Below are 26110 nucleotides of genomic sequence, written 5' to 3'. Positions count from 1 at the left end.
ATCAAAATGTCATATAAATAATTTGCCCAAATCTCAATGCATTTGATTTCATAGGATGTGCAGACAGATATCCTGATGTTCTTCCATGATTTGATATCCAAGTGAGCCTTCCCTAGGGGATTCCCATGATTCCCTTATCACATTTACCGCTTGTGAGCCTGTGAATCCTAGACCCTAATCCAGGAGAGTATCATCTTTCAAGAAGATATATTTTATTAAATAATAAAGAAATGGAAAGGAGTTGTCAGGAATTTTCTGTTAGAAATTGTAAGTAAAATGGAATAGTCTAGTTGGGAGATGCTGATTTTTATCCCTGCAAAGCAAATGTATACAGTCAAATAAATATTTGAGTGGTTGCAGGAAAAGGGATCTCAGAATCCTCCCAGCATAATTAATGCATTTAATGTCTATGTATTCAAGCAAAGAAAGCTAGAAATGGCTTCTTTGTCCTTGGTTAATTGCTGAATAAAGATGATCATCCATGCAGGGGCCTCTTTTTTCACATTATCACTATAAGCCAGTGCAATCTGATTGTGTGCCTCCTCCTCCCACTGCCTCTGGTGCAGAGAGGAAATATCTTGTCTGTCTGAGGATAAAATCATCTGGAGCTGGCGATAGGTTTATGATATGTGTCAGCTCTCTGGAAGAAAATCGGTATTGCATCTCAGGAACCACAAAGCTGTTGATCCCTTTTTCACCTTATGATTCTGTTTCTATTTTGAGCAAATAACCAGAATTGCAGATGAGGATATTATGCACAAAGATGTCCTTTGCTGAGTTACTTATGAAGTGGAAAAAACAGAGTAGGAAACTTCCAATATAGAATGGTCTCAACCAAGTCAATACAGTTTGATTTAAACATATAAATACAAAAATAAAACATGTGGCCTGGGATTGTGGCTCAGTGGTAGAGCACTTGCCTTGCACTTGTGAGGCACTGGGTTCTATCCTCAGCACTACATAAAAAAAATAAATAAACAAAATAAAGTTATTGTGTTCATCTATAACTAAAAAACATTAAAAACAACAACACACAAACATGCAGGGCTAGGGATATTGCTCAGTTGTTAGAGTGCTTGCCTTCCATGTATAAGGCCCTGGGTTCAATCCCCAGCACCACAAAAAACAAACAAAAACAAACAAACATGCTAACAACAGCTGTCCTTCAATGGTGATGTGATGGATAGTTTTTGTTTTACCTTTTATTTGTTTCAGGGATATTTTCAGATTTTTCTATAGTTAATATGAATTTTTATATCATTTATTTGTCTCTTGAACAAATGTTAATGGTGCACCTACTATGTGCTTTGTATGTGCTAAATTCAAGACACAATAAGGAACTCAACTTAGAACTAACACTGTCCCCACCTCCAGTAATTGATAGTCAACAGACTTTGATAAGCATTGAACCAATAGATATCTACTAGCAAATAGAGATATATGATATGAAGAGATGGACCAATATATTATGGAAAGAGGAGCAGAGATGACTGAATTTTGTTTGGAACAAGGTTCAGCAAACTATGACCCACAAACCCATGATCTGCTTTTAGTTTTACATATTTAAAGGGTTGCAAATTTTAAAAATTTTTTTAAATGATCCACAAAAATTGTACATATTTATGGGGTACACTGCGATAATTTGATGTACATACACACTACATAATGGAAATCGGGCTAACTAGCATTTTCATCTCCTTAATCATTGATCATTTTGCTGTGTTGAAAATCTTTGGCATCTTTTCTTCTAGTTCTTTATGAAACAAACAAAATGTTGCTGTGAAATGTAGTCACCCTTCAATGCTGTGGAACACTAGAATGTATTCCTCTTTGGTGTGTTTTAGTATAAAGGGTTAGACATTTTATTTATTTTTGGTACCAAGGATTGAACCTAGGGGTGCTTTAACACTGAGTCACATTCCACCCCATGCTCTTTTTTAAAAAAAATTTTTGAGAACAGGGTCTAAGTTGCTGAGTCTGGCCTCAAAATGTGCAATCCTCCTCCTTCAGCCTCCTGAGTTGCTGGGATAATAAGCATGCACCACCTCACCTGACAAGGGCTGTAAATTTTAAAAGAAAAGGTGACAGAGACTATCAGAGGTATACAAAATGATTATTTATGAGTAAAATATTTACTTTCTGGCCCTTTACAGAAAATGTTTGATGGAGGCCCAGTTTCGAACATCAGGGTTGCCCCTCTAAGTAAAGAGAACATTTAACCAGAGGATTTGACAAACACAGAGTTAGAAAGATAATTCCCTGAAAGTTCTGTTAGAGAAAACTTGAAAACTATTTTAGTCAAAGAAAGGTTTTTATTGGAATCTGGCTCCTTCTCCAGGTAGAGAGAAAGGGAAGTCTATTTAAAGGGCATGTTGCTAAAAATAAGTCTCATCTGCTCTTCTCGATCCTCTTTCTTCAGATTCCTGTAATATGTGGCTGGTTTGACTTTAACAGGCCACCATCTTATTTTCACTTTTCTGAGCCACACTACTGATAACAATAGCAGCTCTTATTGACTGTGGATGTACTTGGTGGCAGGCATCCTGCTGAGTACTTCCAACCCCTTCCTCTATGTGATCCTAACGACTCTGCAGAATGCAGGCTGTGGTCTGAGTCTTACAAAGGGCAATGGTGGCCAGGAGAACTGAGTGGGCTGCCTGTGGTTGTGCAGCTGGTGATCCTGGAACTCAGAACCCACCAGACACCATCTGTTTTACAACTGGGCTCTTCCTTTCATTGTTCCCATCAGCACAGGCTCCCCCTTCTTCCAAGGAGGGGTAGTCCTTTTCCTTTGTTGCTTTATCACCAATTAAAAACTTTCCCCAGGGGCTGGAGTTGGAGCTCAGTGATAGAGCACTTTCTTAGCACGTGCGAGGCAGTGGGTTCTATCCTCAGCACCACATAAAAATGAATAAGTTGGGCTGGGGATGTGGCTCAAGTGGTAGCGTGCTCGCCCGGCATGCCTGCGGCCCGGGTTCGATCCTCAGCACCACATACAAAAAAACAAAGATGTTGTGTCCGCCGAAAACTAAAAAATAAATATTAAAAAAATTCTCTCTCTCTCTCTAAAAAAATGAATAAGTAAAATAAAGGGATTGTGTCCATCTACTAAAATAAAAATATTTTTAAAAACTCTGTAATCCTAACTACTTTGGAGCCTGAGGCAGGAGGATCACAGCTTGGGCAATTTAGTGAGACCCTGTCTCAAAAATAAAAAAGGCTGAGGATGTAGCTTAGTGGTAGTAGAGTCCCCTTGGGCTCAATCTCTAGTACTGCAAAACAAACACAAAGCAAAAACAAAACAATACTAATATATTAAAAAGAAAATCTAGGGCTGGTGTTATGGCTCAGTGGTAGAGTGACCCTAGGAGGAGGAAGAAGAAGAAGAAGGAGAAGGAGAAGGAGAAGAAGAGCTTTTCCCATTTCTCTATACCCTTTCCCTTTGATTTCATCCTCTCTGCTCTGCAAGTTACAACCATAGTTTTTAATTTCCTTAAAAATTCAGTGTATTGGGGACATTTCCCTAATATACCACTCAGCTTGTTGAGCAGAATTGAAGGATGATAGTTCCTAGCTTTCCCCTCATCTGCTTCATGTAATTTTTGATAACTCCATTGCACTCTAATTTTCTAAATTTATTGTCTTAATTTCTTCAGCTAAAGACAGATTTTAAATGAGTTTAATAGCACAGCCATTTCAGAGGCATCGTTAATTTCACATTTTCCTTCCCTGGTGGAAAGACTCATTTTTCTTCCATTCCTTCTTTCCCAGCCTCCAAAGACAGCATTCAAGAAGCTCGCCTTGTTCTCTCTGGTGCCTCTGTGCCTTGGACAGGGAGGTTTGCTAGCAAAACCACTAGGCTCAGAACCAGGAGACCAGGGATCAGTGACAGCAGATATTCATTCACTGTCAAGGTTCTGGGCGAGTCACTGACCTTTCTGGGGCTCAACCTCTTCTTCTGGTAAAGCTGAGGGATTGGATTCCATATCTGATTTCTAATATTTGTTAATCTGCCCCTGTGTCTGGATCAGCCATGGCATGGTTAGGAGACAGAACTCATGCTAGTGACTTTGGAATAAAATATTAATGGTGTAAGAGAAATATTTTTAGAAAGTATCACTAAGAAAGTGAAAGCAGCAAGCAGCTACCACCACTAGGGCTGCAGAAATCATGAGAAGGGATTGGAATTATTATAATTTGGCAGCTCAGAGAAGGTGCCCCAATGAGTGGCAGCTCAGATTGCAGAAGAGGGGCCCAGCTGGCTGGTGCGGGAGAGGAGGGTGGGGCACACTGTGGCTTCTATTCATTGCATTCAGCTGCTGCCTTGGAAAGGCATTGCTGCTGCCAGGGTGAAGAAGTAATCTCTGCAAGTCTTACCAGGAAAAGAAAGCACAGTTCCTTTCTTCCTCCTCCACCCTTGGAGCCTCTGTCTCATGTCCTATTGGCAGATCCTTGTGGGGAGCAGCAGGCAAAGTCAGAATCTAAAAGTAGGGTCTAGAAGGGTGCTTTTACTTCTCAGAGGTGCTGAAGATTGCCTTACTGGAGTAAAAGAAAAATGAATTTTTATTGGATAATAATGTTTTTCTCCAGGTTGGGGGCCAAGGTAGAGCAGGTATAGGTTGGTTCTTAGCCAATCTCTGGACTACACCTTTAATTTTTCCCTTTCTTTCCCTCCAATTTATGGACCTATGTAAGCATCCATTTGTGTACCCACACATGGCAAACATCCATACATGGGCGTATTTTTTCTCCTCCTCCTCCTCCTCCTCCTCCTCCTCCTCTTCTTCTTCTTCTTCTCTCTCTCTCTCTCTCTCTCTCTCAGACACATACATATAGAGCCATTTATCATTTTTATGTTATGGCCTCTTTTCTACACTTCAGCCTCAATCCCTCATTGGGTTCTCCCACATGAACTATGCTTTGCTTACATTAGACTATACTAGTAGTTGCCCAAAGGTATCAGGCTTTCTTTGTGCCTTCCTGTCTTTGCACATGCCATCTGCCACTTCCCTGAGTGCACTCCCCCAATCACTGAATGGAAACTTAGGTTTTGTTTTTCCTTCAAGAATAACTCAATGACTCTCTTGGGAGCCTTCCCACATTGAGTGTGATATGTCTAAGTTCCGCTCCTTCTCTGTGTCTTAGTAACAATTGACACATACCTTTATTGGAGCATTTTTCTCACTTGGTGATAATCATACATTTAATTGTTTATCTCCTTGGAAGAAAGGAAGCCACTTAGCAAGCAGTCCTGAAGTTGAGCAAAGAAAGAATGAATTAATATAGAGCTGAGAAATCTGACCCATTAGTAGCTATAAAGATCAATAAAGTGTAATAGTTAAAGCATGGAGTTGGTTATTTGAAAAGACAAACAATGTTATTTGTTGACAATTTAGTTCAACTAAGAAAAAGAGAGAAGACTTAAATGAAATCAGAAATGAGAGAGGAGACATTATAAAAAATATGAAAGATCATGAGAGTAATGTGAACAATTTTACAGAAACAAATTGGATAACCCAGAAGAAATGGATGAATTCCCAGAAATATACAATCTGCCAAGTCAGAATCATAAAGAAATAAAAAATTGAAGACCAAACATGAGTAAGAAGTTTGAGTCTGTATTCAAAGACATCTCAACGAAGAAAAAACCCAGGACCAGATGGCTCCATTGGCAAATTCTACCCAATATTTGAGGAAAAATTAATGCCAATCCTTCTCAAACTCTTTCAAAAAATTGAAGAGGAGGAAACACTTCCAAATTCATTTTACAAGGCCAGCATTACTCTGATACTAAAGCCAGACAAATACACTACAAGGAAAGAAAATTATAAGCCAATATTCCTGATAACATAGATGCAAAAATTCTCAACAAAATACTAGCAAGTCAAATTCAACATCACATTAAAAGGATCACACACCATGATCAATTGGAATTTATCCCTGAAATGCAAGGATGGTTCAACAAATGTGTGTCAATAAACACTGTATACCACATTAACAGAATGAAAATTAAAAATCATAAGATCATCTCAATAGCTGCAGAAAAAACACAAAATTAAACATCTTTTCATGATTAAAATCTTTCAGAAAATCAGGTATAGAAGGAACGTACCTCAAAATAATGAAGACCACATATAACAAACTCAGGGTTAATATCATACTCGATGGTGAAAAGTTGAAAATCTTTCTTCTAAGATCAAGATCAAGGTGAGAATGCCCATTCTTATCACTTCTGTCAAACACAGTATTGGGATTTCAAGCCAGAGCAATTAGACAAGAAAAAGAAATAAAAATTATCAAAATAAAAAATAGAATGTAAAATTGATTCTGTTTGCAGATGACATGATCTTACATACAGGAAACTCTTTGACTTCACCCAAAACTGTTAGAACTTATAAACAAATTCATTAAAGTTGCAGGATGGGAAACTAACAGGCAAAAATCAGTATAATTTCTATATACTAACAGTGAATTAACAAAGAACTATCTGAAAAAGAAATCAAGAAAACAATGCCATTTATAATATCCTCAAAATTACTTAGGAATAAATTTAACTAAGGAAATGAAAGATCTATACATTGAGAACTACAAAATATTGAAATACAAAATACTGAAGAAGAAGCATGTAAATGGAAAAATACCCTGTATTTATGTATTAGAAGAATTAATGCTGTTAAATTAAAAAGACACCAAATAGACAAAGCAATGTTGAGCTAAAAGAACAAAGCTGAGGACTGAGGGTGTAGCTCAGTGGTAGAGCTCTTGCTCAGCATGCAGAAGGCCCTGGGTTCAGTCCCCAGCACTGCAAAACAAAACAAAAAAACAAATCTTATGGCATCAACACTACCTGATTTCAAATATAGTTTGATTACTGTAGTAATCAAATAGCATAGGATTGACATAAAATATATATAGACCAATGGAACAAATTTATGGTTAATTGCTATATGATCAAATTTGCCAAGAAAACACAACAAAAAGTACAACCTCTTCCAATCAATAGAATTGAGAACACTGGATACCCTCATGCAGAATTAAATTGGACACACCTCACATTATATTCAAATTATGTTACATTCCCCTAAGAAGTCTAAACATTGATTATAGCTCCCAGAAGCTTCTCTGTGGATGTGTAATATGATAGTTGACCTTGTAGGCAATTGTTCTTTTACACTTGTACCATATCCTTCCTTCCCAACCTTTCCCCTACCCACATTGCCACACTTACGTTGAAAATTCTCTCTCCTTAAATATCACCCCTAAGGTGAGGACTTTTTTTTGTACAAACATTTTTTCTTGATTCAAAGTAAAATTACAGCCTTTCCCTTATTTGAGAATTAGGCATTTAAAACAATTGTCTTTAAGAGGGGAACATCTGTCTTAGCTTCAGTTCATCTATGTCGGTATGTATACAGTTATTGTATTGGTGAGGTTATTGTTGTTGGACTAACATTTGTAAAAGGTCATATTTGTACAGAAATGTTAATTTTCCATGAATATCTTGTCACATTTCTTTTTTGTGTGTCTATGATGTAGAATTTCTAGGATGGGTAAAAAGGGGCATTGGATTTTCTAAACATCAAATTGTCTCTAATGTCTTATCTTTTCTCTCCATCTTCTCCCTTTCTTTCCCCTTCTTACAGGACTGATAGTCTACCTAGGAATGATGGCGGGGGCCTTCATACTGGGGGGCCTGGCTGATAAGCTAGGAAGGAAGAGAGTCCTCAGCATGTCTCTGGCCATCAATGCCTCCTTCGCCTCCCTCTCCTCCTTTGTGCAGGGATATGGAGCCTTCCTCTTCTGCCGACTCATCTCAGGCATAGGGTATGACTCAGAGACCTTGGGCTGGCCTCTCTGAGACCAAGGGTCTAGGTACTTTGGTACTCTAGCTATGTGTGCTACCTCCAGAAAGCTCTGGATTGTTTGTGATTGACTTTCAAGATACTATATTAAGGTTGAACATTAGAAAAAATAAGGGTTAGGGCTAGCAATTGTAATGTCAGTGTATAAAGTCAAAAGATTGCTTCCCATAGGTAGAGAGGAACTGCCTGGCTGGTCTGTCACATTCCTGGGTTATTTCACCACAGGGCCTAAGGGTGGGGTCTGAGGAACTTGGTTCCTGTTATGACCATTTTCAGTATATAACTTGATTCTCTCTTTCCTGGCATTTTCCTTTCTGCAGCATTGGAGGCTCTCTGCCGATTGTTTTTGCCTATTTTTCTGAATTCTTATCTCGAGAGAAGCGTGGAGAACATCTCAGTTGGCTGGGCATCTTCTGGATGACTGGGGGCATCTACGCATCTGCCATGGCCTGGAGCATCATTCCACACTATGGTGAGTCATTGGCTTAAAAAATGCCCAGGGGGCCCTGTTTCTATGGTACCTGCACCCAAACAACCTTTCCTGTTCTCAACTTTATTCCCAGTATTCACACAAGGTTCCTATATGTGACTTTGATCTTCCTAAGGAACATATTGTTAATTTCAACACCCATGACTTTTTACACATAGTATACTCTGTCCTCCCTCTTTACCTCTGTTCCTTTTTATCTCCCCTTTTTTATCCTTCTTTTTATCTGAAAGGATTTCACACTTCATGTCCTCCAGCCCTCCTCCCTCCAGGGTTAGGCATTGGTGACCCCATTTTATAGATGAGAGATGTAACAAAAGCCAAGCAGCCCTTGTCCAAGGTCATGCCCCTGGCTTAAGGTGGGACGGGGGTTAGGATGCCAAGCCTCCTTCAGGTGCAGGACACTTGCACACTTTCCACTCTGGTATCTGCTGTCATTCTTGTTTGGCTGCACGGTGAAGCAGCCCTTGGAGACAAGGTCATGGTTTTAGCTGGGACAATTTTATTACCCTGGATAGTTGTAAAAACTGTATTCTGTAAATAGAGATCTGCCAACATTAACATTTACGATTGGTTTTCTCAACAGTAAATTAGGGAGGAGGCAGCAGTTTTGAATTTTATTATGAATATAACTGGTCATGCCATCAGCATCCTTCAAAATCATTTTTGGTAAACCGTGGATTATGAGTCTCGTCTTTGCCATGATTTAGAATCCTGAGGACCCTTAGCTAACCTTGTCCCTGAAGATAACCAACACTTACCTCCCATTCATTGTTTTATACCTGATCCTCTCAGCTAGGTGTTCTGAGATAATGGCGGCTCAGTTCTATATCTTTTTAGAAAGCTTTTAAAGTGAACAATATCTACTGTATTAGTTTAAGGTGATATTGGGTGCATTACTGCAATAAACTTATAGGCCCTGAAATCCCTGTGGTTTAATACAGTAAAAGTAAAGTCCAACTGGTGTTTCTATCCTGTGGATGGCTCTGCTCCATCAGTAATTCTGGGGCTCACGCTCTGCCATCATGTGATTCCACCTTCTTGGCTCACAAGGTCTCTGGTTTGGGAAGAGAATATGAGCAGTTATATGTTTGTATGTTGGTGTTTTAAAAGTTAGGCCAGGAAGTAGAGCACAGAGTCTCTGCTCATACTCTACTGGCCCCACATTTGTGGTATGACCACATGCTATTGTAATGACAGTGGGAAACAATCTAGCTGTGTGTGCAGAATGTGGGGGAAAAGGGTGTGAGAACATCATGTAGCCTTTGCTATATCTACTATTTGAGAACCTGTTGGGTTTTGTATCAGAAACAGAGAAGAAATATGAACAAGAATAGTGAAATAAAGTTGAAGAATTTCCAGCTAATTCTGGCACTAGGCAGTTCCCTATAATTTTAGGCACATAATTGTATACTCCTAATATCAGGTTCTGCATTCTACCCTTTACTCAAATGTACTGTTTAATTTTCCTTGTGAGAAATTGCCTTTTTTTTTTTTTTTTGGTTACAATTCTTGACATAACATCACTTCCTCTGTTAACTGCTCCAAATGTGTTAAAACTAAGAAATGATTGCCACCTTTAAATGAAGTGATTGAAAAGCCTTTAGGGGGAGGGGAAAAATTGAATGAAAGTCAAATCAATATAGTGGTGTTATGTGATATGGGACAAGTCACTCCATCTTTTCAGCCTTTGTACCTTCACCTATAAAATAGAGAGGGGGAGAGAAGGGAAAAGAACTAACTGTAGTATCATTATAGGATCATGGAATCACATGTTGGAAGAATGTGAAGTTTCAGCAATTCCTGGGATGCAAAGGAGTGTTGAGAACATTTTCAATATGGTTCCAGTACTTGGCTAGCTTCCTTCCGGGAAGCAGTAGCTACTCCAGGCTTTCTGTTTGCATACTGTCCTTGCACAAAGGAAGCACGCCCTTGCCTTCGAGCAATGAGTGAAAGTCTTTGACTTCCCTTCAATTGGATCATGTGCCTACCTCAACCATCAATATACCACAGAGAATGCAGCTCTTGAATGGTTTAGATATAGTTTCTCATCCCTGGAATTGGGGGTGGGGTCAGTCTCATGTCCCGTAGTGGGAAAGGAAGGGCAGGGAGGGTGTTGTGAAGGCAGGCGACAATCCATGGTAGTCACTATAAACTAGAAATTATACTTACTCCAGTATCAAAGTGCCTTATTTCTAAGAAAGCATTGAAAGAATTCGGGTGGGATTGAATGAGAGCCCATGGTAGAGGGACCGCATGGTTGCTGGCTGACCACTGCTGCTTTGAGGGCAGAGCTTGTGGTTAAATATTTTACCTCAAGTGGACAGGACGTATCCCTGTTTGTATGCCTTATGAAATCTGTGACTTTGACACTGTATTTGAAAATAGAGGCTTAGTCAAATAGCCATTAGCTTGGTGAAAAACTATTTTAGAAATATGATGGACTAGAATTACAATATAACAAGAGTGATTATTATTTATTTTAAGCCTCCTTTTACTAGGACCAGATGTTTTTGTCCAGAGGGAACCAGACATGTGATGATATTTCTCAATATGCTTAAGTTATTAATCCTCTAACAAATGCAAGGGTGACTACAAAAAGGAGACTGATGTTTGTGTACAGCTTGTGTAACCCATATAATTGCTTTTGCAAGAATGAATGATGGGAGGTCTTGGCACCAGAAATTTGAGTGACTGACTCATTGAGTGAGAAAATTACGAAACTCAGAATGTTTTTCTGGGATCTCATGGGCATAGCCCAGAAAAAGATAGATATATTATGGAAGATTAATTCTCATTGTAGCCAGCATCACCAGATGTTTGTGAAATCCTGACAGAAAAGTAGGGCGAGCTAAAAGATCAGTGAACAGAACAATCCCTGCCTCCAAATGAATATTGTTCCAAATATTTGGAGGCAGTTCACCATTTAATTTTATTCAATTTAAGGTCCCAAGGATGTGCCTAATGAATGCAATAAATGCAGATTACTGAAGTCACCCTAAAAACCACAGAGGCATGAGGGATAATGGATTTTGGATAATTTACACATATTATCATAAAGAAAAACAATTTCTGAGGCAGAATACTTGATAAGCATACCTGCTTCTGCTCCCTTTCCTGGTTATCCATCTAAGTTTGACTACCGTGCAGTTCTAATCAACATTACTTCTAATGATGCTAGAGCGGTTTTTGGACATGAGCTGAGAATGTGTCAATATTGCTATGGTTTTTATCTTCCTCTTTCTAGTGTTATTCCCAGGAGAATGGAAAGGCTTTTTAATTAAAATTAAAACAAATAAACAAAGCCCTGTGAGATGAAAAGCAACCAAGCTGTGCAAAATCTGATTGTGTTGGATGGGGTGTGTTCTCTGTTGCTGGGGCCAAATATGCTTGAGTGGCCACAGTCCCACATTTTGCTACCTGGTTTCTTTCTTCTTAGTCCTTTAATTGTGCAGAGTAGGAAATACTCGCAGGAGCACCCATATTGTTTAGGAGTAAACTGTGGCAAACAAGTAGAAGCCCCAGGGGGAGCCAATGAAAATTCAAGAGGTAAGCTTCCCCCACTGGAATAAGTCAGAAAGTATAGTTTTAAGTAAAAGAACTAGAACTTATATATCCAAATAATTATTACCTTCTAAAATTTAGGAATGGATGTATTTATGTAGTTTTGATTTACAAAAATACTTTTTGAATTGTCTTTGGAGATGCGTTGAGTGGGATCATTTTGCTTTATAATCTCAGCCTTTTCTTTATAAAAAAAAATTCTTTTGCTGATCTTTGCTGAAGTTCATCCATTTTGTCTATTTTATTCAACATCTTTGACACTAAATGTCATTCAGCTATTTTGAAAACAGCAGTTGAATTTTCATGGGTTTCTAGGGGGTTTGCTCTTAGCAAATTTGTGGAAGTACTATTACCTGCCTTCTACAGTTGGGAAAACCCATCATTATCATTTGGTGTGATAAACTCAGGATCTGAACTCTGATCTAAATGGTTGTAAAAGTCCAGGGTCTTCCTATTGTGTTATGGCTTCTCAGAAAAGAAAAGTTAGCTACCCATGAGGTATTAAAAAATAATGCTTGAAAATAACTTCTGAGGGCTGGGGATGTGGCTCAAGCGGTAGCGCGCTTGCCTGGCATGCGTGCGGCCCGGGTTCGATCCTCAGCACCACATACAAAAAAAACAAAGATGTTGTGCCCGCCGATAACTAAAGAATAAATATTAAAAAAAAAAAAAGAAAATAACTTCTGAATATGAATTTTAGCAATACTTTGTAGAATGATAGTTGCTTTCCCCTTTCAGTGCTGGTGAACTTTATTTGAGTGAATCAGTCCACTTTATTATAAAAAGTGTATATATATATATATATATATATATATATATATATATATATATATTACAGTGTTTTTAAAAGTGTGGTACCTAATTCTTTGCATTGAAATCACCTGGAGCTGGTATTGCCTTTTTAAAAATTATATATATATATATATATATATATATATATATATACACACACACACACACTCAAACAAATATATATATGTTTACATACGAATATTACAAATATATATACGTATATATATATTTGTAGAATGGACACAATTACAATTTTATTTATTTTTATGTGGTGCTGAGGATTGAACCCAGTGCCTCACCTGTGCTCTACCACTGAGCTACAGCCCCAGCCCTGGCATTACCTTTTGACCTGGGTGAGAGGCATCCTTAAACCCTGGCCACATTAAGTCCCCTTTGGTCTTCCAATAAAATGAGGGGTTCCTTGGGCCTTGACTTCCTGCTTCTGATCAGATCATGCTATGGACAATCAGGATCCAGCCTTTCCACTGAATTCAAGGAATCAAGGCAAGAGTGTCCCCTCTTATCATGGTGATGTGTCCCTACATGTTGGCATGGGGCCCCTGTTCAGCAGAGGAGCTGGAGGAGAAAGAGAAGTTCTTCTGGCAAAAGTGGATGTAATTCTGGGCCCAGCCATCTTGTCAAAGCAGGTGGATAGAACATCTTTTATGTAAATTCTTTCACTTGAAATTAAGCACCCATATAGAAATATGGGGTTTTGTACTCTTATCCAAGGCTTTGTAAATGTCAGGCCATCTAGACCTAGGGATTTGTCCAAATGCAGAGGATTCCCAGGTTCTATCCCAGAATTAGGACTCATAAACTTTGGGGGTGCCGCTGGGGAGGTGGCATGTTAACCAGCTGCCCAGGCCATACTGTGGTACCCTCAAGTTGAGAGCTGGTGCTTCTGAGTTCAGTCTTCTGCAGTGGAAAGACTGCCGGAAATCCTCTGCTTCTTTACAGGCTGGGGGTTCAGCATGGGGACCAATTACCACTTCCACAGCTGGAGGGTATTTGTCATTGTGTGTGCTCTGCCTTGCACGGTATCCATGGTGGCCCTGAAGTTCATGCCAGAGAGCCCCAGGTTTCTGCTAGAGGTGAGTCTGTGCTTCCTCATGGCACAAAAGCCACATCCTTGCTTCTTTCAGCCCTGGTTCTACTCCTCTCCTCAGTGCATGCTGCAAACCTACCCATGTCGGCCAACATTAGCCCATAACTGACAGTGGCTTCCCTCCTGTTGGTGATGGGGCATGCTGTGGGTTCATAGCCCATGGATACTTCAGGGCCCAGGAGGTCATGAAGTGCAGCTCAGGAGCCCTATCTGAGGCTGGGCAGTGGTAAAGGGGCAGCTCCTGAGCTGTCCGGTGGTGCCCACTCCCCGTACAAGTCATGGTGAGGAGGCTCTTTAAAGCTGTGTGCTGTTTTTCCTATGTTGCTGCAGTGAACTCCGTGGGAAACCTCTTCACTGCTCCCAGGGCCTTCAGGACTCTTAGCTATGCAGGCCCCTCCCCACTGGAAAACTACCCTTTGGTCCTGAGAGATGACTGTAGGAGTCTTCCAAGTTTGGGGGGATTCTTTGTGCTTGCAGTGGTCAGATAGAGCAGGAGCTGTCAAAGGGGCAGAAGGACTCTGAGGCTTCCACAGAACAAGTCCTTTTATCTGCCTGCTTCTGGAGCTTTCTGCACAGTGATCCTCCACACTGAATTTCCTCCTGCCTCCCGTTGATCAGGCAGATGCAGTGGGGAATCATCTTGAAATTCACCCTTTCTTATGTATTTGTTTTTTGGGGGCAGCTATAATAAAATGCCACAAATGGAATGACTTAAAATAACAAACTTATGTCACAGATCTGGAAGCACAAGGTGCCAAATCAGGGTATCTGTAGGGCCAGGCTCTCTCTGAAATCTGCAAGGGAGCATCCTTCCAGATTCTAGTGGTCTACAGGCAATTTTGCTGTCCCTTGGTCTGTGGCTGCATCTCTGAAATTACAGCCTTTGTCACCACATGGCATTCTCCCTGTGTGTCTCTTGTCTTTACATGACTTTTTTTTAAAAGATTTTTTTGTAGTTGCAGATGGACAGAATGCCTTTATTTTTTTATTTTTATGTGATGTTGAGGATTGAACCCAGTGCCTCACACATGATGCTAGGCAAGTGCTCTACCACTGAGCCACAGCCTCAGTCCCTTCACGTGACTTTTTCTTATAAGGGTACCAATTACTTTGGGTTAGAATCCCACTTGCTCCTGGATGGTCTCGTCTTAACTAATCACATCTGCAGAAACCCTCTTTGCAAATGAGGCCACATTCTGAGGTACTGGGGATGAGGACTGCAACCCATAACATGCAGCTTCTTTGATTTATCTACTCAGTGAGGAACATGGTTCCTACCTCTTGGTCTAGTCAATGTTATAAAAAACTAGAAGTATTACTCCTAGTAGGTGATGATGGTAATAATACCAGGGATCTGCACCTTGAAGCACAACTTTATTCTCTTCCAAGACGGGCCGGGAATGGAAACTTGTCCTAGTCTTTTCCAAGTTCTACCTAGTATAAAAAGTCAGTGTGCAGTCCCTCTGATCCAGGACTCAGTACCCTCTATTACCCTCTATATACCTAATAAACAGAAAGCGTATTCAACGATGGATTTTCTTGTCTCTTTCCTTGGCTTTACCAGATGGGCAAACATGATGAAGCCTGGATGATTCTTAAGCAGGTCCATGACACCAACATGAGGGCCAAGGGGACCCCAGAGAAGGTGTTCACGGTGAGTGTGCAGTTCCTGAGCCAACATGGGGGTCACACTGCTTCTGTGAGGTTTGCTCATGACTAAAAATAATTTTATTATACAAGCACATAACTGAAATTTGTCAAAAGAAAAAAACCCCTGATAGTCCTGTCACTTTGTCGTAATTATTCTTTATATTTTAATAGTATCTTTCTAGGTTTTTCCCTGGGTAGTGTTGTTTAAAAAAAAAAAGATAATAACAAAAACTAGCTCTATTTGTGTGGGTGTAAGCATACATGTGCATATTTACATATGCATAGTTAGCAGCACTCATAAGCATTTTATATGTTGCCTCATAGTATTCATAACGCTCATCTTAATGCATGTTAATGTTAGGAACGTTAGCACGATTTTCCTGAATGTCCCTAAAATGTTCGAGTTTTATTTACCCTTTTAATTACCTTGTTTCTGCAAATGTTATTGCAACGAAACTTCACAGGCACATAGTTCTCCCCTTCATTTTCTGAGTTTGCTTTCTAAGAGTAGATTCCTAGAAAGAAAATGACTGGTTCATAGTGCATGGGTATTTTTATAGCTTGTGAGTTATATCTCCAAGTTATATCCATTGGGTTTATGCAACTCTATGGTGCCACCAGAAACAGGGTATCCATTTCTCTACACCTTTACCAGCATTGGTCATTAGCCAGTGTTGTTTCTTGCTAAGATGTCATGTTGCAGAGATGCTGTGCTCCTGCCTGCTATGCTCTGTGCTCTGTGGCCAACCACAAGGAATGCCTGTGCCAGGCAGCTCTGTGCACCTGTTCCTGTAGTTTCCTTTAAGCCCTACTTCAAACCTCTTTCCTCAGGAAGCCTTCCTGGATGAACTCCCACCTACTTCTGATTCAATGCTTTTGATTCTTTGGCTTCCATAATTTAAGTCTAGATTAAAATGTTTGTCCTTGCTTAAAACTCCTGATTCTCAGGTGGAATCCCAGGATGGCTAAGCATCTGCATCCGGAGCCAGGCAGTGTGGGTCCAAATCTTGGTTGGTTTTAATATTTTTTAGTTGTGTGGCCTTTGGCAAAGCACTCTCTGTACTTGTTTCATCATTGGGAAAAGCAAGAAAATAGTATCTGTAAACATGTAAAATAGTATCTGTCAACAATAGTATCTGTAAAAAAATGTTATTATTAAAAAGGTTATGAATGTTTTTCATAAATTAATTCAAGTTATAAACTATTAAAAATTGCTTGAAGGCATATTTCCCCAATTCCAGTGCTCCTAAAATATCTAAAATATGGGATCAATAGTTTTATCACAAATATTATTAAGATGTAGAATTAACAGAAATATCCCAAATGAAAGATGTTAATGGCTCTCCCAGACTTCCATCCCCCACTCCTCCCTCTCAGTGATGGATTTTACGTAATACCACAGCTGGGCTCCAGGTCACTGGGGGCTGGCCATACTTGGCTCATTCCTGCATCCTCCCACTGCCACCCCATCTCCCAGCCTGGGGAAGTCCAAAGTTTCTCTCCAAGCTCCTGATTATTCCTGGGAGATGTTTCCCTGGTCATTCATTTCTGCCTCCAGCCTCTGAGTCCACATCAGCTGGATTGATTTTGCATCATATCAACTGGGTATAAAACACAGACAGACAGACAGACACACATGCGCACACACACACCCCACTACCACCACCCACACCAAGCATCTGTGAATTTAATAGCCTTACTGAGAATTTAAGGATAACAGAAATTACAACAGAGGACACAGTCTTCTTCACCCCATCCTCTCTCTTCCTTTAATTTTTTTGGGGGTGGGGGTCTCCCCTTTCCTTTCCCTTGCTCTCTTTTTCCTTGTGGATTCAAGCAACTTCTCCTAGCGCATGACTATAGTTGCTGGTCCTTCAACTATAAGCCCATCTCTTTGATATTCCTTTTACCTCAAGAAGTACACTAACAGTTTTATTCCACTCATGGTCTCTCCTAAGAGGGGTTCTGATAGAAAGTCCTGTCTGCCCCATTTTGCATGTTTACCCTTATCTTTCCCCTGTGAACTAGTGGCTCTTCCTGTCTCTCGTCTTACCCTTAGTCCCCTGGTATGGCAGCTACTCCATAGCAGAATACTCCCAGGGCCTTCTGCTTTTTGCTTCTGGAAGGACCCCTTCTAAACCAAACCAGCTCAGCTTGCCCTCCTGGAAACTCCTTATTAGAGAAGCGATCCTGTATTCTCTCTTGGCAACTTCTTCTAATGTCGTAAGAGATAAACTTTAGCATGTTGAAATCTTAAAGAGTTTATTTGAGCAGAATGTGATTTTTGAACTGGGCAGATCCAACCCAGAAGTGGTTTGGAGCTCCACGGGAGGAGCAAGGAGAAAAGCTATCACAGGTGAACTTGGAAGCAGATTAATTGAAGCTTGAGCAATTGCCTTATTTATTTGGACCTTCCTGGTGGGAAATTCGAGATAATGTAACTAAAGTCAGTTGAGTGCCTGTCATTGGCAGAGCTTAAGTATAATTTTCTCTTAAATTCTGAGTTAGGTTCAGTTTGCTTGTGTTGGAGCCCAGAGCATTAGCACTGCCTAATCCTAATGGCCTCCGATTTAATTATGTTAGCAAATATAAGCAGCCTAAGGTTGAAGCATGAGATCTTAGCCTGCAAATCAATAAAACTCCAATTTCCAAAGGCAAAAGTTAAGCCTTTTACTTCTGGACCAGAGTTCCTTATGTCAGGAATGGGATCTAGGGAAGAAAGCTCAGGAAGAAATCAGAGATGAAGGGTCCGGGATTGTGTTTTGTCCCAACAAGCATGTAAATTCCTAGGTCCTCAGAGAGCCCTGCTTTTAGTAGTTTGTGACTAATTGGAAAATGGAACTTTAAAAAGGTTGTTGTTCAATATTCCATCACTGTAAATTAGGATCATATGAACCATTGAGAAGTGGATGAGTGCACAGACCACGGGGAGGGAGGGAAAGGAAGGAAGGAAAGAAGAGAGAGAAGGCTGACTTCAGATAGCTAGCCCGTGCTTGGTTGTCAGTCAGTGAGTATTCAACCTCCCTGATGGAGTTAACTGTTAGGTACCTGTGTGCCCCCCTCAGTAAATAAAAGACTCATACATGTTCTCAGTAGCCTAAGAAGATGAAATGAGGGCTGGCTAGGATCCCAGTTAGGGGTGCTGAAGGCTGAGGCTAGGTGCCTCCCTCCTCACTTTCACCTTGCGCCCCAGGTTTTAATCAACTACTTCCTAAGCCTTACATGCTTCTGAATCACCTGGCAGTTGTCACCGGAGAAACCTTTGGAAGGTGGAGGGAGTTGAAGCATTTTGCTGGGGACCCATGTTCTGCAGGACTGGAAGGAACACAAGCCATTTGCTAATCTGTTTTTGTGTGATGCTGGGGATTGAACTCAGGGCCTCGCGCATACCAGGCAGACACTATACCACTGAGCCACATCCCCAGCTCTTCCATCTGCTAATCTAGACTGAATCAAAGACGAGTATTCTAATTAATCACAAATTAGAGTAATTGTGCTTGAAGTTGTCAATACACCCACTCCCAAATCCCTAGGGAATGGGGTGTTATTTTCCTAAGGAGCAAAGCAAAGAAAAATTTACATTTGAGTGCAAGTCTTAATGCTTCTGAGAGTGTTTTCTAAGGTGCTTGCTGATTTGGTGTGAACCTTCCCCTCTGGCCTCCTTTGGAGGTCACTGGGGTTCACTGATGTCCATGGGGTATTGGATAACTTGAACTTGAAGCCCAGGTGCCACTGAGAGTTCTTCTGTGTAGCCTGCTGTGACAGTTCTCTCTCCCTGTGTGACCCCAGGCAAAGGAGGCTTTGCAACAGCTGCACACCTGGGAGGGTGGAGGAATCCAGGAGGCTCAGTGTGTTCAGGGAGGGCAACTCCAGGGAGAGCCTGTGCCTTATCAGATTCTCCAGTGGGCACCTGACCCTCTGTGGTGAGGCTTTTGAGAAGCCCTGCCAAGCTCTCTGGGTGCTCAAGCAGCAGTGAGCCAGCGTCTGTACCAGGCTCTGGCTTCTGCTTGTGGATCATCCTCCTGCCTCATCTCCATTTCTCTTCCTTTAGGTCCTCACATTCTCAGTCCTTGGGCTGAAGAAAGAGCTGGAGACACTCATAGGACTCATTTTTTTTTGTACCTTAGGCTTATTGGGGGACATGATGGACACTGTTTTTTGAGTACCCTTTTCTAGTTGTTCTATGAATTAGGGGAGATTATCTGCAAACATGGACCTTGATAACTTGACTAAAAAATTTGTGGGGTCAGGAATCTCCTTAAAGCGGTGACTAGTTATATAATTTCATTGGTTGCTGTAAGTGAAAGAAAGTGACCAGGACACTCGGAGTGACTAAGAGGTCTTTATTGCAGCAGTGCAAAAGAGGGGGGGGAGAGAGAGAGAGAGAGAGAGAGAGAGAGAGAGAGAGAGAGAGAGAGAGAGAGAGAGAGAGAGAGGGGGAAAAGGGAGTTTTTATAGCCCAAATCTAATGGGGTCTCTGGGTCTGCAAGCTGCCTTGTTGGCGTACAATGATTGGATCATACAGTAGTTGCTAAGGGTGTCCTCTTCTGCCTTCAGGCAGATGGGGCAGGGGTCAGATGTGGGTTTCCGTTGCACCAGACGGGTGGGGGTGAGTGTTCAGCCTTGACGCAAACAGGTGATAAAGGACCAGACAGAGGGGGGTTTGAGTGCCTGGGTTATCCTGCAGCTACCATTCATTCAGCCTGCCCTGCAGACAACTTAGTTCAGCCTGCCCTGCACCTAACAGTAAGCATCTGATTGGCCTGAATGTCACTATCATGGTGAAGGAGGGTGTGACTTTGGCACACCAACTTTCCAGGGCCCTTGAGGGAATGCTGAGCTATACTACTCTATCCCCTTCCTCTCTTTGATTTCTACCAGCAAACTCAGGGATTGCAGGGAGGCTGTGATTTCTCTGTTGTATTTTTGTTGTAGCAACATCCCTTCTCATCTGTCTGGGTTCTAGATTTCTGTGATGTTTATGTCCATTAAGGACAGAGTTGTAAATTTTAATGTGGGATCAACTTTACTGTGGGTAAAGCAGACATGAATGGGAAACCAGTATATTGTGGACCCACTAATACAAATCTCCTAAAGGTGTAAATTAGCAAAAATATTCTGAACATTTTGTTTCACTGAGATATATCCACCTAGGAAAGTTCCCTAAGAGACACTATGCACACTTTTGGCCCAAAATCACAAAACTAGAGGGTGACATTTATCTCACCTACATAACTTAATCAAGTTAATTATGTAGACTTCGAAATGAAATTCTGAAGACTAAGTGAGGTAGAGATTCTCTACACCAGCTTTGCTTTTCAGGTTTCCCACATCAAAACTCCCAAGCAAATTGATGAATTCATTGAGATCCAAAGTTCAACAGGAACTTGGTACCAGCGCTGGCTGGTCAGATTCAGTACCACTTTCAAGCAGGTATGAACTGGGGACATATGTTGGGTGGGAGAATGTCTCCGAGGGAACCCATGACCTTAGTGGATGAAGAGTAAAAACCCTGAACACTTTATCAACCAGAACAGGGAGCTGGAGAGGAAGCAGCTTGTGGGGGATGTGGGGTTCCAGCCCCAGGACTGCATTTAACTTGCCAAGTGCCCTCAGGGTGCAAATTCTCTGAACCTCAGTCTTTTCCTTTGCTTATCTTTCTCAAGGCAAGAACTTGACCAGCCTGAGTACGCATCCTTCTCGCTAGCAACTTCTCTTGCTAGATAGAGAAGTGAATGTAATAAATGGCTCCTTGGGGTTTTTAGTGACTTAGAGAAAAGATTCTCCATACATGGCAAAGCCATTTCTCTGGAACAGGTCAGCTATTGAGCATTGAGATGGCTGACCAGCCAGAGTCTGTAGAGGCTGGACGTTGCTCATATTGTGTGGTCACTAACCACGGGTTATATTGCCCCTGCCAGCAGCAGGGAGGGCTCACTGCTCCGGGTTGCTCAGGGCCCTGAAATCCTAATTTGGTGTGCTTTCTGTCACATGCATGTGTTCCCAGGAGAAGAGTGACGGGAAGCTCTCCTTGCCATGTGAACAGATCTACTGCCTCTGGGGAATAATGGATTGCTCATTCTCTACTTGGGGTTCTAGGTCATTGATCAGGCCATTTATTAGAAAATCTGGTACGTGGGCTTTTCCAAGTTTCTTCCTTTAACCATTCTTCTCTGGTATGGGTTTAGGTCTGGGATAACGCTCTGTACTGTGTGATGGGACCTTACAGAATGAACACGCTGATTTTGGCCGTGGTCTGGTTTACCATGGCTTTGAGGTAAGTTCTGTCTTACGTGAGCTCCTCCATTCCCCTGTGCCTCAGTTGCTTCCTTTGCACATGGAGGATAACGGGTTCTAACTTGGAGAGTTTGTATCAGAGCGGATGCTTTTGGCTGCAGGGAACAGGCAGCATATGCTAGTGGCTTCTGTTAGAGGAAATATCTAGTCCCAGCGAGGAGAAGTGGACTGCAGGAGGGGTTTCAGCTTCAGGCCGGCTCTCATGGTGACTGCAGGATGCCAGTGGAGGCATTCTGTTGATGGGGGAAAATGTCCTGACTCCCTCTCCCATCCATACTGAGGTATAATTGATGCATAATTATTGTGTCTATTTAAGGTGTACAAATTAATGTTTTCATAACACACACATTGTAAATTAGTGGCCTCAATCAAGCTAGTGAGTGTGCCCATCATATAGCTAACGTCTATGTATGTGTGTGTGGGTGTGTGTGTGTTAAGAACACTTAAGATCTCTCCTTTTAGCAGATTTCAAATAAACAATATGATATTGTTAACTGGTTGCTAATTGCTAATTGTTAGCTAATTGCTCATTACAAAACTTCCTTTTTTAATGCCAGGGAACTTTTCTCTGAAGGTTCCCAGTCAATTTTCCCTCCTGTTAGAGTAGGCAGGGGTGGCTCACAGGCTAAACTCATCATGATGAAGGGGATGGAATTTCCCAATGTTTTGAGCAAATCAGGATTTACCTACAAGCTCCATCCTTTCCTAAGAGTTGACACCTGAATGGAAAAAAGTTTCTGTTCACAGAGAGGTAGCAGGGAACAAGTGTGGAGAAGACAAATATATGTTGCTGAGAATATAGGAAAGATTGAACAGGGGACCCATGCAACACTGCCCTGCAACAAAGGGGTGCTTAGCTGACTCCTCTGAGAAGTTGCAGGCTTACACCAAGTCACTCCAGTGGCCTCCAGCTAACATGACTTTACTCTTTATGCATGTTTTGGGACCCACTTGGGGGCACTGTGGGAACATTTTACTGTATGTATCAAGTACTTGCAATAGTTTCTGGCACTTAATAAGTACTCAATAAATTGCTATTATCAACTTGGAAATATTAACAATATTTTAAACTTCCATCTGGGAAATTGCTTTGTTCACACCACCTGTATCCCCAAATCCTCCTTCACCCCAGGAAAGCAAAGGGGCTCTCATGACCTCTGATTGTGGGAACAACATGGGGAGACTTAATGTCCTCCAGCACGTGTGTGTGTGTGTGTGTGGAGACCTGACCTTTGAGACGCAAACAAACAGCTAAAGGTATAGAAGAAGCCTGAACTAGCACCCCTCAAATTGTTCAATCCCAACTAGGAGTCAAAGGACAGACACTAGGATTAATTCACTGATGGTGTTAAAAATATGTTTTATTCATATTTATTTATGTTTAATTTAATTTTTTGAATAAGTAATGCATTCAAATGTTGAAACAACACAGGAATCTTGAATCTGTTCCCTCTCCCTCCACCCACTCCCTTCTGCCTCCAGTATGTAATCACCTTCCATTTTTCTATTTATTATCCCAGTGATTCTTTTTGCAAATGTAAACAAATAATTGTATGTGTGTGTATACACACACGATACATATGTACATATATATACATGTACATGCATATATATTTCTTGTTTCTTTTTCCTTCTCTTATTCAAAGAAACACATTTTGCATTTGCTTTTTACACTCAATGATATATTCTGGAAATCTCTCTATGCCAGTAAATTAAGGTTTTCTTCATTCTTCTTTATAGCACATAGTTCCTCTGCCTAGCCCTCCACTGTAAATTATCACAGTTTATTCAACCAGGCCCTCATTGCAGGACTGGTGGGACAGTATTAGATTTTTGTTGTGTAAACAATGACAAAATGAGGAGCCGTGTTTGTAAGATACTTTTTTGTGGGGACTGGTTTATCAGTGGAATGAATTCCTGCAAGTGGAGCTAAAGGGTCAAAGGGTCCAGTTCATCTGTCATATTTTTAGGCATTGACAAGTCCTCCTCCACAAGGCATTGTTCAATTTTGTCTTTTTCCTCAGCATTTATGGTAGAACCTGTTAACCTACAGAGTGATTTAGCAAACTTTGGTGCTTTGACAATCTGGTAGATGAGAACTAACAGTGTGATTTTAATTTGTATTTTTCTTTCTATCTATAGAATTGAGCATCTGTTTTTCATATGTTTAATGCTCATTTTTTTTGAGTTGGTTATTTTGAGTTTTCCAGGCATAAAATCATATCATCTGCCTGTAGAGATAGTTTTACCTCTTGCTTTGCAATTTGTGACATTCCTAAGTTTTTTCCCTCATCTGAATTGGTGAAGACCTGCAGTGTACTGTTAAGTGATAGTGATGTTTTGTCCTGTTCCTATGGTTACTTGCAATGTCTTTAGTGTTTCATGAGTCACTAAGCTTCTGGTGTTTGAACTGAAATGTGATTTTTATTCCCTATGTATTAAGGAAGTGTCCACCAGACCCTACTCCTTGGTGTTTCTAAAATCAAGACTGATTTTTTAAAATCAAATCCAAATCTGTGGAGATGGTCTTAAGTTTTCCTTATAATGAGGCATATCATTAGATTTTTTTATTGAACCAAATTCCTATGTCTGAAATGAGTCTGATCTCCCTCTAGTGAGGAATGCAGACTCTGATTCTGAGGAATTCAATCACACTGCTGTTCAGACTGTCCGTCTTCCTCATTACAGTTACTATGGCCTGACGGTTTGGTTTCCCGATATGATCCGGTATTTTCAAGATGAAGAATACAAGTCTAAAATGAAGGTATTCTTCGGTGAGCACGTGTATGGTGCCACAATCAACTTCACGATGGAAAATCAGATCCACCAACATGGGAAACTTGTGAATGATAAGTAAGTGTGAGACGATGGGCTTTCTTCAGTTCAGGGTGACGGTGTCCACTGGGATGTCATTGGGAAAGAGCCATTGGGAAGATAAGAGTTCAGTATGGCAGGGAATGAGCTCTGAGGATGCGACCATCATCACACCTCTTGTGGCTGCTAGAGACACAGTAATCCTGGTGGCTTGAGTCATATTGGGCTGACCTCTGTTACTCCTGTCTCTTGGCCATGGCTAATTCATCTGAGGATGAGGCACTGGGCTGAGGATGGTCAACCTGGCCATCTTTACTGAGAACAGGAGCTTATCCATACTGGAACTGTTATGACACTACTTTTTAAAATTCTTTCACTTAACGTAACCTCATAGGGTGGGTCAGTATGTTCTGTTGTCAACCAGAGGTGTTGTTCTTCAGGGGAAAACATGTCGATGTAGTATTAGCCTCTTTGAGACTACTCTCTGAAAATCTCATGATGGGTCAGGGCAGGACATTAGGAAAGTTTATCCCAGATCACACTCTTCTCTAAGCTGAGTATGGACCTGCTGCTATTTCTCTTCTCAAATTATACTTAGCAAGCTCCCTGGTTGTGAATGTGTTTGAGTGCTGCAGGTTTTGAGGTGGCATCAGAAATATCATGTCCCAGATGGTTCAGTGTCAAGGACATAAACTGCCCCTTCTTTATCATCACCACACACAATTAACAGCCCCAAATAGTAGACCTCTCCCACCTGCTCTCAGCTGTGTCTGGCATCCAGGTAAAGTCCCCGCCTGAGGTGACTGTGGGAAAGGATCCTGTGGTGGGGGAGGTCTGGCAGATCCCTCTGGAGTCTAGTCCCCATTGCTCTTAATGACCTTAGCAAAGGTCGCTGTTACTTGGGATAAGAAAGTGGGAAGCCAAAGGGGGAATATGACTTCCACAAATATGTGACCTTTGGGTATGGTGTTGTATGTGTGTCTCTATATGTTTCTTGTTCCTTCCTCCTTCTCTTATTCATAGAAACACTTTTTGCATTTGCTTTAGGAAGCAGTAGGATGGAGTATCATTGGACGTGGGGTTCAGATTTTCAGGTGGTTTTATAAAAAATGCTGGAGCTCCACACACCCACATGCCCAGGTAGCCACACATGCATAGACTGCTTGCTCAGAGTGACCTTAATCTGCTCCAGGGACAGCAGCTCCCACACGGATAATGTTTGAAGCTGTTCCCCCAAGATGTTTCACCTCCGAGATTTTGAATAAGAGCCCGGGCACCTGATGTTGGCATACCAAGGAAGAAATGTCACCCTTGCTTTCTGAGAACATGTTGAAAACTAAGGGATACCATGGATGATTAGCTGTCACCCATGATATGACACCACTCCTGCAGAGATGAAACTCACTAAAGGAATCTCATTTGTGAATTCCATGTTCAATCACACCCTACTGTGATACAAGTGACAATGATAGGAGTCGCAATAATGTTGATAGTAATAACTGTGGAAGCCAATGATATTGAGTACTTGTACTCCAC

General features: G+C 41.1%; 1 protein-coding gene across 8 annotated transcripts in view; it reads left to right on the top strand.

The window, feature by feature from the left end:
* Sv2b (synaptic vesicle glycoprotein 2B) overlaps window positions 1-26110 on the top strand; it is a 257782-nt gene that overhangs the window by 212072 nt on the left and 19600 nt on the right. For all 8 annotated transcript variants that reach the window (XM_046436674.2, XM_046436683.2, XM_046436718.2 and 5 more), the window contains 7 exons: window positions 7644-7824; window positions 8183-8334; window positions 13666-13799; window positions 15378-15467; window positions 20786-20896; window positions 21652-21740; window positions 24449-24613. In XM_046436674.2, the coding sequence (XP_046292630.1) occupies window positions 7644-7824; window positions 8183-8334; window positions 13666-13799; window positions 15378-15467; window positions 20786-20896; window positions 21652-21740; window positions 24449-24613 (922 nt within the window). The remainder of the gene's footprint in view (window positions 1-7643; window positions 7825-8182; window positions 8335-13665; window positions 13800-15377; window positions 15468-20785; window positions 20897-21651; window positions 21741-24448; window positions 24614-26110) is intronic.

This window comes from Marmota monax, unplaced genomic scaffold (genome assembly GCF_021218885.2).
Source record: "Marmota monax isolate L192 unplaced genomic scaffold, Marmota_monax_Labrador192_F-V1.1 WCK01_AAM20220418_F8-fsc00005, whole genome shotgun sequence".
NCBI lineage: Eukaryota > Metazoa > Chordata > Mammalia > Rodentia > Sciuridae > Marmota > Marmota monax.
Note: the sequence above shows the minus strand (reverse complement) of the source record. Positions and strands in the feature narration are given on the sequence as shown.